The 14,165-nt window shown below is 43.3% G+C and overlaps 1 protein-coding gene across 1 annotated transcript in view; it reads left to right on the top strand.

Moving 5' to 3' along the window:
- Positions 1-14,165, top strand: part of LOC144112361 (TATA-box-binding protein-like) — a 37,784-nt gene that overhangs the window by 6,506 nt on the left and 17,113 nt on the right. The window contains exons 2-4 of the mRNA XM_077645210.1: positions 1,336-1,515; positions 5,126-5,189; positions 8,156-8,259. Of these exons, the coding sequence (XP_077501336.1) occupies positions 1,336-1,515; positions 5,126-5,189; positions 8,156-8,259 (348 nt within the window). The remainder of the gene's footprint in view (positions 1-1,335; positions 1,516-5,125; positions 5,190-8,155; positions 8,260-14,165) is intronic.

Below are 14,165 nucleotides of genomic sequence, written 5' to 3'. Positions count from 1 at the left end.
TGGCTAGATGAATGTACGTGTCTTCCAACAATGAGGATCTGCTTCATGCAGTGATGCATGAGCTTTTGCTGTTGCAAATTTTTTGTAGCTGTAAACATCCTCGAAGGACCAGTCTGTTTCTATTGCGCTACCTTTAGTTTTTATTTAAAAAACATGTTTATGCACAAGATAAATATTAGGCAAAGGCACGAATTGTCATGATTCTTGTGAAACAGCATCTTAAAACTTACACTACCTACAAAATTAAAGCCGGCGTTTACCAGAATAAAGAGGCAGTCAGGAGACCAGGGTTTCTGCTCATGCCAAGCATTTAGCAGTTTTCGCCCTGAAGAGAAGGTACTTCTTTTCTAGCCAATGAAAAGGATGACAGGTATTCACTTCAAGGCGAACTCCCTTCCTTGTTGTTCATGCTACTGCTGGACGAATGATGGGTCATTGTGGCACAACTTCGTTGCTCGAGAGAGAATTGCTATTGGAGATAGTGACCTTTTAGCGAGCAACATATCACTCGTGGATACTAATAACGTCGAAACGTGGGATTGTTAGCTCAGATTTCCGATTTTCAGCGTATCCCAGTCAAAAAAGAGAATAGTTTCTGTTGTCACAAAAATTTTCTGCAGCATTTTTGCCAAGAAAATAGTAATAAAACAAAAAAATTTTGTATCAACAACATAATTTTGTGTATTTACCACAGAACATTACTAGAGAAAAAAGTATAGTACTGCAGAAAAACGCTATGACATCACAAGAAGCTGTTGTTAGGACACAATTCCAAAATATTTTATCGTATTTTGTATACTTATTTATTTCTTTCTACCTCACTCTCCACGAACAGCATTGGGTGTGAGGGCATATCAAAGTTAAGGAATATAGAGAAAAATAAACCATAATAATGGTATAACAGATGCGGTACAAGGCAAATACACGAAAGGAACACAAAATTGATAGAAAACGAAGTTGAAATAACATTAAACAGGAAAATATAAAATGAAAACAAAAAGTGTGAAATGTGAATATGACACGGTTTTGTCATTTTTTTCGTCTGGGATCAACAGCTTGTGTCCATTACGTTCTCCGTCAGCTGTCTGTTGCGAAAGGTTTTGTAAGTGCACTTGTCATTCCAGGCGAATTAACTTGGTTCATGAATAATTCATATTTAACATGTTTTATTGGTACTTAGTATATTGGAACAAGATGAAGCCAACGATTAATATGGCTCTGAACGCATTGCCTTTATCATATTGCCGCAATCTGTGCAAGTGTCGTTTTGAAACAATAGGAGTGATGTTTAATGATGCATAAATTGTCAGTCATCCCAGCTACAACTTTTCACAGGAACACTATGGCATCGTTAAGCCTGGGCTGCAGGCTGGACCTGAGGAAGATCGCCCTGCATGCCCCCAACACGGAGTACGATCCGAAGCGCACCCCGGCACTTGTCATGCGCATTGGGGAGCCCAGGGCCATGGCTCTTGTCTTCGGATCTGGAAAAATATTGTGCAGCGGAGCCAAAGAGTGAGATGAAATCGTGATTCATGCATGCAGTGATACCTGTATGTGGCACGCCCGTTGAAATCACATTGTCGGTGGCGTCTTTCTTTTCGCACGTACCCCTGAACACAACTGCTCCACACCATGTCTGGTTACTGTTCATATATACTCTAACGCTCTCTACAAAGACAATTCCCTAGAGATTACGCCTACACTATTGCTGGTCAAGTAGCATAACGACGACTCTCTCCCCACACCCTTCCCCGCACAGTGTTACTGAACGCTAGGGATGGTAGGAGCATTTCGCACCAACCTAGATGTCGTTGAAAATCGCATTACCGGCTGGGTAAACTTTCAGTGAATTTTCTTCTATCTTATGCTTTCTGATTTTGCAATGCTGTTGGGTGAGGTGCCCGAGTGCATCTGTTGAAAAGACAGTGTATAGTGCGGAGCGTAGACTCGATTATTGATTGCTGGCACTAGAGAACCGCTATGGATTCAACGTATTGACTTCGATTGATGTACATCCGGTGATATTTCATGTGTCTCTAATGATTTCAAGTCATGGTTTAAAGCATGGACTCAAACGATAAAATTATCTGTGAGAGAACAGCACCGTCGGTAATTTTTTTCACCTCTTTATTGCCTAGGACCAGCCAGAAATGAAGGATGTTGAATGGCGCATTTCATAGAGCAGAAACTCTCGACGTCTAGCTTAATGGACCTGTAACTTCAATAATCTAATAGCCGAAAATCAAAAACCAATATTTTTTGGTATTCGGTTTTGCGGGATGCACACGCGCACCACTGCTGTCATTCTAACAGCAATGAGCTTTTGATGGCACGAACGCTTTCATGAGCCACATATCTTTTCCATCAAGGAAAAAAAGTAAAATATTCTACGTTTCCAAACATCTGGTGGGGCCAGATCTTGAATTGGCTGGTCACTGTGCAGGGCAGTATTTGCACTAGGAGGCACAGGGTTGCTTTGATCAAGACAGAGGCATTTAGTCAGGACATCAAGATTCTTAGGACAGATGTCTGGACTTTTGGATCCTTTGGCCATTTGTTATCCTTGGCTACATAACATGCAATTTGATGTTAAACCGGGAAAATCCATATGCTGGTGATAATGGAGCTTTATTTTAGTGCTCTGGGTGCACACAAATCTGGCAGATTCCAGATTTTCATGTTGCTTTACACCGAAACTGTCTCCGCTGGTTGCCCACTTGTCATTGTGCGCAACACTGGTGGCTTGCGTTGGAAGCCAGGTACTTCGTAGTGTGGGGAGCATCACGCAAACTTTCATTTGCGGCATTTCATTTCCTGTGCTCTAAATACATGCACTGTAAAAGGAGTTGACTTCCAGGCTTGCACCGGAATCTTTCTGTGGGATCTCTGCGCTTGTTCTAGGGACACATTATGCAGCCTACACATCCGGCCGCGAAGTGATACGGAGTGTCAAGGAAGCTAAGCAGGCACCCGCACATCTCCTTGTCGCAGAGCTTTCCAGTGACCATTTTTTTCATTGCATAAAGAATAGAGTACTCAGCAACTCGCATGACAGTGTGATGCACCTTTTTTGTTTGTTTTGAGGGCAGTTTAGCATCCTTCATATCACAGCAAGGAGGCTTTCATGGAAAGTTGTGAATAAAGTAAATAATATTCCTTAAAGGTGTGAGCTTGGTAGCCTGTCTTCAACCATTTTCATGCTGATAGGTTTTCGCAGCGTAATACTTAGTCCGGAAAACAAAAGAATCATGTCAAAAGGACGACAAAATAGTTTTCAGTTTTGACGCAACCACAAAATTTTGTTTTGTAGTATTTTTCTGTACTGCTGTACTTTTTCTATAGTGATTTTCTGCAGTCTGCAGTTATAGTAATTTTCTGTAGTAAATGTGCAAAATTTTCTTCTCATTACAAACATTTCTGCCGTTACTAATGGTGTTTGAGCAAAAACATTACAACAAATTTCATCTGATGACAAAACTTTTTCTGTTGTCTCTTTCAACTTCTGATACCACACGATATCTTACTGGAGTGCAGTATGTTTCTGGACCTCATTATATGTTTTTCCCGATTGAACTGCACATGCTTATTGAAAACTACAATGGTGGACAGGCAGCGTCAATCAATTGTTTTGACGAATATGCATCTTAGAAAGAAAAAGCGGTTTTACAATCTCGTGTATAATGAAAGTCTCCTTATTTTGGTGCCACCGTTTCCTACCATTGCGACTGTTTGTGAGGACTTGAAAAAATACAGACTGATCAGCTTTCTGTCCATTGCCTACAAGGTATTTGCTAAGGTAATTGCAAATAGAATCAGGAGAATCTTACACTTCAGTCAACCAAATGATCAGGCGGGATTTTGTAAAGCATACTCGACAATGGACCATATTCACACTATACGTCAGGTGATGAAGAAATGCTCAGAATATAACCAACCCCTATATGTAGCGTTCATTGATTACGAGAAAGCATTTGACTCAGTGGAAACCACAGCAGGCATTGTGAAATCAGGGCGTAGAAGAGCCTTATGTGAAAATACTGCAAGATACCTATAACAACTGCACATCTGCTATAGTCCTTCATAAAGTGAGGAATAAAATTCTAGCAAAGAAGGATGTCAGGCCGGGAGACACGACCTCGCCAAGGCTATTCACCATGTGTTTACAGGAAGTGGTCCGAGGCCTATATAGAGAACTGTTAGGGATGAGAGTTAATGGACAATACCTGACTAATTTGCGATTGGCCGATGGCATTACCTTCCGTAGTCACTCAGGAGATGAGCTGCATAGCATGATCAATGAGTTACACGGGCATAGCAGAACGGTGGGTCTAAAAATTAATGTGCAGAAAACCAAAGTAATGTTCAACAGTCTCTCAAGAGAACAGCAGTTCACAATTGGTAGCGAGGTGCTGGAACTGTTAAAGGAATATGTCTACTTAGGACAGGTTCTCTCAGATCATGAATGGCAGTTTACTGATATCCCTCAAGAGAAAAGCGTACAGCAGCTGTATCTTACTGGTACTCATGTACGGGGCAGAAACATGGAGGCTAATGAAAAAGGTTCAGCTTAAGTTAAGGACAAGGCAGCGAGCCATGGAAAGAAAAATGATGGGTGTAACATTAAGAGACCAGAAGTGGGCAGAGGGGGTGAGGGAACAAACGCGGGTTGATAACATCCTAGTCAAAATCAAGAGGAATAAATGGGCTTGGCCAGGGCATGTAATGTGAAGGCAAGATAACCGCTGGTCCTTAAGGGTAACGGAGTGGTTTCCAAGGTAAGGCAAGCGTAGCAGGGGCGGCAGAAAGTTCGGTGGGCGGATGATATTAAGAAATTTGCAGGCATAGGGTGGGCGCAGCTGGCAAAGAAGAGAGTTTATTGGAGAGACATGGGAGAGGCCTCTTTGCCCTGCAGTGGGCGTAGTCATGATGACGATGATGAATGTTTTGAGTTGGAAGAGAAAGGAATTGGCATTCTTGAAGCATGAGGAGAAAAATTATTTGTTATTTGTTTTGCAGTGATGATCGGAGACTGAAGCACTGGCATGGAATAGTTGTTTATTGCATGCTAATATGTGAAATTAACATAAGCCAAATACGTAAATATATGCCTTTTGCTTTGCAGTGAAATGAAGGCCAAGCTTGCTTCAAGGAAGTTTGCCCGAATCATACAGAAACTGGGCTTTGACGTAAGGACATTTTTTTTACAAGAAGTAGGATAATGGGCTTACTAATATCTAACTAAACTACAGTTGTACCCGCGCCTCTAAAAAAATTCACCATCACAAAATACGCTACAGGAAAATGTGCGGTCTGGGAACCTACTTTGTGCAGAGAAACTGCTACACACAAGACAGCGCTTTCTTATTCTTTCTTATTCTAGTTAAGAAACTAGAATAAGAATGGGGTGGAGCGTACTTGGCTGATTCTCTCAGGTCAGCAATGGCAGCTCATCAATATCCTTCAGAAGAAGAGCATATAAGAGCTGCGTCTTATCAGTACTTACCTATGGGGCATAAACATATAGGCTGACGGGAAGGAGTCATCTTAAGGACAACCCAGTAAGCTGTGGAAAGAAAAATGATAAGTGTAACATTAAGAGACAGGAACAGGGCAGAGTAGGTCAGGGATCAAACAAGGGCTAGACATGATAGTCGAAATAAAGATAGAAGAAATGGTCTTCGGAGGGCATGTAATGTGAAGGCAAGATAACCAATTTTCCTTGAGGGTAACAGACTGGATTCCAAGAGAAGCAAGCGTAGCAAAGGGCCGCAGAAGGTTAGATGGGTGAATGAGGTTTCTTAATTTGCGGAGGTGGGGTGGCCGCAGCTGGTTCAGGACAATATATTAGTGTAGACAGAGAAACAAGAAAGAAAAATAATGTTGCTCAGCCTGCATGTAAGGCACAACGGTCTGAAGATTCAGGACAGGGTGAATTGGAGATATATGAGAGAGGCCTTTGTACTGTAGTGGGTGCACTCATGATGATCTAACCTCCCTCCGCTAAAGGCCTGTAGCCCTTTGCAGATAAAGGTTTATAGACAGGTGAGCACATGTGGCCATTGGAGCATAAGTAGGCAGTGTATGTATAGTAATATAGGAATAGACTGCTCTGTGTCGAAGAGTAAGAGCAGTGATAGACCCTGGTAATGAGAGTCTAATAAATTTGATCTGATATTGTCTCCAGTGCAGGCTGGCAAGCAACAAACACGATGCACCTAATTGCCTTCTACTAGCGCAACTTGTCGTGTAGAGCTTGTTTGCATTGGTACCAAAGGGTGATGAGCACAGTCCGCGGTTGAAGGGACGCTGAGGTGAACTCCGGGCAATTATTAGTTCAAGTATCAATTGATTCCTTGGCTCTTTCTGGGTATGTCAACACTTTCTCGGCATCAAAAAACACTTCAATTGCGGGGAAAATTGGTTGTGAGAATCTTCCCGCTGGTCGATTCAAACTCTTGATGTCTTTACCGAAAAGGGTGGGTTGCCATCGTTTTCAAGTGAATGAGCCATGTGGCGCAGCCCCCGGGATCCGCGCCCAAAATTTGGGTGTACGAAATTGGCCGCTGATGGGGAGACCTCTATTTAATTTTTTGCCTTTTTGCTACCTTATAGATACTCCGTGCCCTGTTAGAGTGGCCTTTTAATGATCAGAACTAGACGATATTCTTAACAGGGCAGCTTTCAATTTGTCCTCGGTGCGCCTTTAATTGGATTATAGTGTGTTGTGTAAACCTGACAGGCCTCTACGAGAAGTAACCAGGCATGCATTATGCCAGCCATGACACTTTTTTTTTCGTGCGGTGCGGCTAGCAGTAGCAAATAAAGGTGCGATACCACGGTTGCATTTTCCTTCAAGGAAAACGCCATGGGCACGTAAAGGTACAGTCTTGGTCAAAAGTCTTAAGGCAGCAGCGTTCAGCTGTAGCTCCGTTCAAAACATAAATCAAGCAGGAAGCTTCTCTATCACAAGAAGGAACCTTCTGCTAGCATTTCAAGGTCATTCGGTCTTTAAGAGTGCTGTAATGGCTCTGCTATGCGGCTGAAACGAAAAGCCTTTGGCCTTAAGACTTTTGACCGAGACTGTACCTTTAGCATAGCGCGTACCGCTACCGCTTAATATACCATGCCCTTCCACTGCACAGGCGCTGATTGGTCTCGAAGCGATAGGTTTCAGGGCTCTATGAGAACGTGGTGCCATCTGCTGTCCTCAGGGCTGCATGTGCGTATGCGCAGTGGCGCCTCGCAATAAGCACTACGCTATGCTAAAGGTACACGCTACGCTAAAGGTATCTCAGTATTCCGTTTCACAACCGGTAATACACATAGCTTGTGCGGGTTCCCGCTCATAGTATTTTGGTCGGCGGGGGTGCTGGTAGCGTCCGTTTTAAGGCGAAAGACTTTCTTGGCTCATGAGTGGCGTGGACTGATGTTGTAGACAGAAGCAGTAACGGAAGTTGTAGACGGAAGTTTTCGCAAAAACTGTAGTGTAGACGAAAGTTTTCGCAAAAACTGTCACTCTTAAGTTGTGTTTTAAATGAAATAAATGTGCAAAAGTTGATTAAGCAACAGTTCTCAAGCAACGCATATGTAATGAAATAACCCAGAAATAAAAATAAATAAAAAGTAAAAACAAGAAAGTATGAAAACAAAAAATAGAGAAAAAATTGCAGGACGCTTAAGCTTCGTCTTTAACAGTGGGATGCGACACTGTGTTGCAGTGTTGCCAAGGGCCCTGTCCACAGAATGCCATCGGCCCATTCGGCACGACGCCTTGCCCGTTGAACAATTTAAGGAGGTGTAATGACGCCTGTCTCACTCGGTGGAGACACAAACCATGCCACAAGGGAAGGAATATTTCTGACGGGCGGTGCCCACAACTACAACTACTACTACGACGCCGACGGCATTTCGACCGAACGAGCTGCATACGCTGTCGCGTAAAACAGAAAATGAAAAATGAAAGGAGAATGAGGACAGGGAAAGGCTTTCGCATTTGCGCTCTTAAGCAGACCTGAGTGCAATCCTGTAATTGTTTAACTCCGGACAACTTCAGCTTGAGTTTCACTATCATTTAAAGTATGAGAGAACTGTGGCTGTACCGCTTTGTATTTTGCTGGTGACCGGCGATCTATGCTTGTTGACAACATTGCAGGCACATTTCCTCAACTTCAAGATTGTGAATATTGTGGCATCCTGTGACGTTGGATTTATGATACGTCTTGAAGGCCTCCTCCTGGCGAGAAGAGGGCTCGCGAGGTACGATTTTTTGCTTTCTATTACCTTGTCCTAAAATGCCATGAAATCTATGAAAAGTACAGCATCTTATTGCATTGAGCAGCTTTTTAGGTGCTGTGTGTGTGTGATCGTGTGCATGTTGTTAATTTTATTCCGTTAAAACCTTTTTAGAAAGAATTCTTGATGCAAATATTTTGGAGTAGCGCCTAACAATCAGATCCATTTCAGTGGAGTGCAGCAAGCAGTTGTCAGTTCCTTATACGTCTCTGAGATGTCTCCAACCAAAACTTTTTTTTCTTAAACGCAGAGGTATTTCGTGTTCATGGATAGTCCAGTGTAGAAAAATTAGGAAGACACTTAAACTGCGCATTTAAGGGTATGACGCGACAGCTTTAACAGCGGTTTCTGTTTACACACAGTTACTGTTCTTTGTTCACATTCACACATTTATTACAGATAACGCAGTTTCCCTATTCTTGTCTTTGAACTCTTCCACACTGCATTGTGTGCATATATTCTTACTTTAATTCGTATCTAAGCAAGTTTCACGTCTCTAGTTTGTTCCACTAATTACAATATTAAAAAGGTTCAAATTAAGTCACCACTACCACACATCACCCGTCGCTGTATCTCAGGCAAATGGACAGTCCAACGTGACAGAGTCCGTAGCGTGGCTAGCGACCCAAGGGCCATGTTTTCAAAAACTGAATGAAATTTTGCACTTTTACTTTGCATTAAAATCAAGTACCTCTAATTTACATTACAAGTACTGTTTTCACTTATTTTCAATCCTGACATACACCCCTGATGTGAGTTTTCTGCAACGGGAGCCTTAGTCCTATCATGTTAAAAACTCAGAGGATGGTTACGACTGTTGTAACGCATATGGTCGAAAGTTATCGCCGAGAGATTGCTGTCTGGAAGCTGCAACAAGAACATCGGCTGCTGAGACGCAAGCACAGCAGAGAGGTTCTCAAGCCACAACCAGTCCCATATCGAGGAGCTGTAGCCGAGCAGGTTGTCCTGAATCTATTTCGTGAATGCCTTGTTGGAGCCTCGTTATGGACTGCTGCCTTGGCTTGCTGGTTCCGTCACCTCGCTTCTGACTCTGTCGGTGGGCTGAAAATCTTAGCCCAAGAGTTCACTCACGAACTCCTCGATCTGGTCAATGAATCATTGGAAACATTGGTGCCGCAGTCCTGGAAGGTGGTGAAAATAATATTACTCCTAAAAGATTCAATGAAAGATTTTCATATTGATAATATTCGTAGAATAGCTATAACATCCAATTTGGTAAAGCTCATAGAAATACTTCTGCACAGTCGCCTATCAAAACATGCATTGAGCTCTGCCCAGAATGGCTTTCATTGCGGATACTCAATATAGTCTGCCCATGTCAATTTAGAGAGCAGAATCCGTCTTGCTATGCGCAACAACGAAGTATAAGCGTTATTGACGCTTGACATTGCTAAAGCATACGGCAGTGTTGAACATTCTATGCTTCTCACCAAATTATCATTGATACACCCGCCGTTCTACATGTATGCATGGATCTAGGAATTCTTAACAGGACGGCAGTTCCTTTGCACTGATGGCTGCTTCAACTCAGACACCTATGCCCAGACCAGAGGTGTGCCACAAAGTTCTGTGCACTTATTTTCTATATAATGATGTGCGAGAGTCCTGTACACCCTGACGTTACAGTTAATGTTTACGCAGACGACACAGCTTTCTTTGCGTCTGCAACAGACATTCATGCCCTATATCTTTCTCCCCAGGCTTATCTCAGTGCACGCAAGGTTTGGCTGGATAACATTAATTTGGTATTAAATGTGCGCAAAAGTTGCGTGCTAGTTTTTCAATTTTCAGTCCAACATGCCTTTATATATCTTGTTACACTATCACTCGAACAACATACCACAGGTGGAACCTTTGATGTAGCTAGGCATTGCTTATGATGCTAATATGGAATGGCGGCCCCACATCAAGACTAATGTTGAGAAAGGTGAGCATGCACTCTGTAGGCTACTGTGAACAAGTAATAAGAATTTGGCCTTGTAGTAATGGCCAACGGTGTGGAAAAGTGATCTCCCTTTCTTCTCTTCTTTTTCTGTCTCTCCCTCCGTTCCCCTTTCCACATGTAGGGTAGCATACTGGGCGTCACCTTGTTAACCTCCCTGCCTTTCCATTCATCATTCTCTCACTCTCTTGGCATGCGCCGGGGCACGCTTCTTTTTACAAATGCATCTAATTTGGAATTTGGCTGCATGCTCTTTTCTAGATCTCCTAAATATAAGCTTCATCCGTTGCTGCTGTCAGAAAGGTGCGCACTGCGCCTCTGCCTAGGTCGCCCTTACTCAGTTTCTACCGCAGTTCTGTACCTGGAGGCTCGTAATCCCGACCTTAACTCCCGTTTCCACCTTTCAACAGTCAGGACTTTTTTGCAGGCATTTGAGTCTGCTCCTGGTATGGCTACACCTATTTTTGTCTCCCACACAGCTCTCTTTCGCACTCACCATTGGCCAAGCTTCAGCCTCCCTCACGTTGTTTTTACTCAGAACCTATTATCGAACATTGGTGTGGATCTGAAATTTGTATGTAGAGTTGTTTGCGCAACGTCCCCTGTGGATATTGGTTTTGGTTTTATTTTCCCACCTAATGCAAAGCATCTGTCTGCCAGGGCACTAACTGGTCTCCACTCTGATCACCTTGAGAATTTTCCACGTCACACTGGGATTGCTACAGATGCGTCTAGGGCTGGCCAGAAGGCAGTGGTTGGTATCTTGAAAATCTTTTTTTTTGAGCTTTTCAGTTCGAGTCCCGGATTACGCGCCCATATTTCTAGTGGAGTTTATGGCTCTTGGGCTGGCTGCTTTGAAAATTCTCTCCAATGTTTCCCAGGTGATATTCGTCTCAGATTGTCTCTCTGTTTTGTTGGCACTGGTGTCCACAAGGAACACTCTTTTTAGCCGCTCACAAGGTCTTTTATTCCGTGATGTGTGAAAGAGGTGCGCTTCGTTTGGATTCCAGGTCACTGTGATATATTTCAAAATGATGCAGCAGAATTCTTGGCAAACTCAGCCCTGAATGCACCTGTTGCCTGTAGCATTCCTAATCTCATTCTGTTCGGAATGTCTCATATTCAGACTTTTCTGTATATAGAAGCCACGTGCAACGATCCCTTGCTCTTTACCTCTGACTGCCTACATCTCATGTACCCGTGGAAGGCTCGTGCGTGTAAATCCCGGCAGTGTGAGGTAGCGATGACTCTCATGCAATGCAGGATCCCCCGCTTAAATCTTTACTTATGTAGATGCGGGCTCAGTCTCCCACAAACCTTTGCATGACTTGTGGGGAAGTAGAAATATTGGAACAATTCCTACCATCTTGCCGGAGGTTCACGCATCAGAGAAGGACCCATCAAGAAATTCCCATTACAAAGTTGGGATTTACTTTGTCGGTCCCGCTTCTGCTTTCCTTCGGTGCGAGAGCCGAAGGTTTTGCATTGCATCAAGTTTTCTGATACCTCCACAATTACTTAAGAGCTTCTGGTAGATTCCCTTGCTGATTGTATGCAAAATTTCCTAATTTAAAACTCTTTCAGTAATTTTAATGTACTAAATTCTGTGATCTTGTTTCCCATTTTTTAATTTCCACTTTAACCTCTGACTTATTACCCAAGGAACAACCAATAGCCTGGCACCAGTTTACCTTTTTTTCTTGGCCCTCTTTACTGAACCCTGGCCTAACCCCCGTCGTGGGTATGTGCTACGTAACTAGAGCAACAATAACAACAGAGTCATCGTGCCTTAGTTGCATTTGTTTTTTCTTCTGCTACCAGAGATTTTGAGTCTTCTCTGTTACGTCGCTTTCCTGCCATCTGCATGGGATGTGCATAAGGCTGGATTGTTTTAGTGGGCTAGGCATTTTCAGTCTGGATCTCAAGTTTTCCAGGTCCCTAATTAGAGGCACTGAAGATCTTGCTTTCTCTGTCATTTCAGCAAGGATCGTCAGAGACACTGCAGCAAGGTAGCGTGTGGTCGTGTTGGTTGGTTGGCCTCAAATAAAGATTGCAGATACTCACTACGGGGCGAAGACACAGTCAATGAATTGCTGGGAATAGGAGTGTTTAGAGGGGAAAATAGTAGTAATAGGGCATAGGCTGACAGATTGGATGCCGAAATGATGGGACCTGTTAACTAGGAGATTGAAGACGGGACAATAACTTTATGTGCATGTTGGATGTTGTCGTTAGCCTTTCAAAAGATGGCACATACCTTCACTGGGGGATCGGCCAAGAATCAGGAGGCAGAGGTTGCTATTCACCTGTACTCAATATAGGCAAAAGAAGAGCACGTAGGAAAGCAACACTGGTGAATTCTACCTCAAGAAGGGCATAGCCTGAGCAGGGATAAGAGTTTGGAATAAAAAAGATAGTGGTATTAAAAAAGAATAAGTAAGTCAAACTGTAATAATGCACGGAAAAGAAAATATTGTAACACTTGCCATGGCAGTCGATGAGACTAGCAAGAAATTTTGAACAGCGGTACTAACAGATTTGTGGCTGAAAACACGTATGGTGGTGCCAAATGGTAGCTAGAGCGGGCTGCTCAAACTAAGGTCAATATGCTGCAAGGGCTCCTCCAGCAACCATCTTCTCAGAGAGGTGAAACGGCGACCATAGAGCCAAAAATGAAGATTCAGGCTCGTGGCAAAATGCAGAGAGATAGCGCCAAACCAAACCTGTGTGGATAGAAATTTAGAGCTGAGATACGGCAGCGCGGTCTCGTAACTGATACTTAAGCTGCCAAGAATGGCAAACTTTGCTGCTTCAACAATACCTCAGGTGCTGATAATCCGCCGATGCTAAAAGTGCTGTGTCTTGTGCGCTTAATAACGCACGTCGCCAAAACCCAGATGCTGTGATATAGGCTGTAGCCAGGAGGATAGGCAACCTAGAGCCACTTAGGGAAGCTTTGCGAGGTTATCAGGTATCTCATTTACTGTCACACTGCTGTGACTGGAAACCCATAATAAATAAACAAGGCTCAAATGTGAAGGAAGCAGGTTTAACGTGTTTTAAGTGGGAGCGTCAACATGTGCTGCGAGGAACGAACACAAAGGTAAAGAATAGGTAATGACTGCTACTGTCGTAATTAGGGGTCTAGCTTCCATAGAACAAGTAATACTGCCATAACCTGCTTGAAAAATAGGAGTGAAACCTGGAAGGCGCAGAGAAAAGGACCAGTGTCAACGCGAATAGAATATTCCCACACCTGCCTTTTCCTAGAATCCTATGTAAGTCTGCACAGTTAGAAAGTGAAGTCTAGATAAGAGAGGAGGAATGCAGACTTCAAGGTGCACCACATTGGTAGCCACAAATTTGTGGGGGCCAAGGCACATTCGAAGCGCTTCCCCCTCAGAAAGACAAGAGGACGAAGTTTGTATGTAGCTGAGCCTGAAAACAACACAGATCTGAATTCTGAAATGGGCCTGATGTATAATATGCAAATCATTAATAGCGCATCTGCGCATGCTATCCTGGTGACAGCACAATCTGGGGAACATGCCTGTGGTACAAGCCCGTTTCACTGCGACATGGTCATTGTGGGGCCATCAGGCGAGTTTCTCATCATAAATGCCTCCTAGATATTTTAGGGATTGAACCTGAGGTATTGGCTGTAATTGACATGTAAGAGAGACCACTACAGGATCCTGTAGAGGGAAAACAAAGACTGTGCACTTGTTAACATTTAACTTCAGGTGCAAGCTGCTCAACCATGCTCATGAGTGCTCAAATATGATTACAACTGATCATAGAGGGAATGTATATCAGGTGCAGCCTCAAAAAACACAGCATCTTCTGCATGGACGCAAGTGTGAACATGGCGATGGAGAGTAATGGAGCTCAGCCGAATATTAAACAG

The sequence above is a fragment of the Amblyomma americanum genome, chromosome 1 (genome assembly GCF_052857255.1).
Source record: "Amblyomma americanum isolate KBUSLIRL-KWMA chromosome 1, ASM5285725v1, whole genome shotgun sequence".
NCBI lineage: Eukaryota > Metazoa > Arthropoda > Arachnida > Ixodida > Ixodidae > Amblyomma > Amblyomma americanum.
Note: the sequence above shows the minus strand (reverse complement) of the source record. Positions and strands in the feature narration are given on the sequence as shown.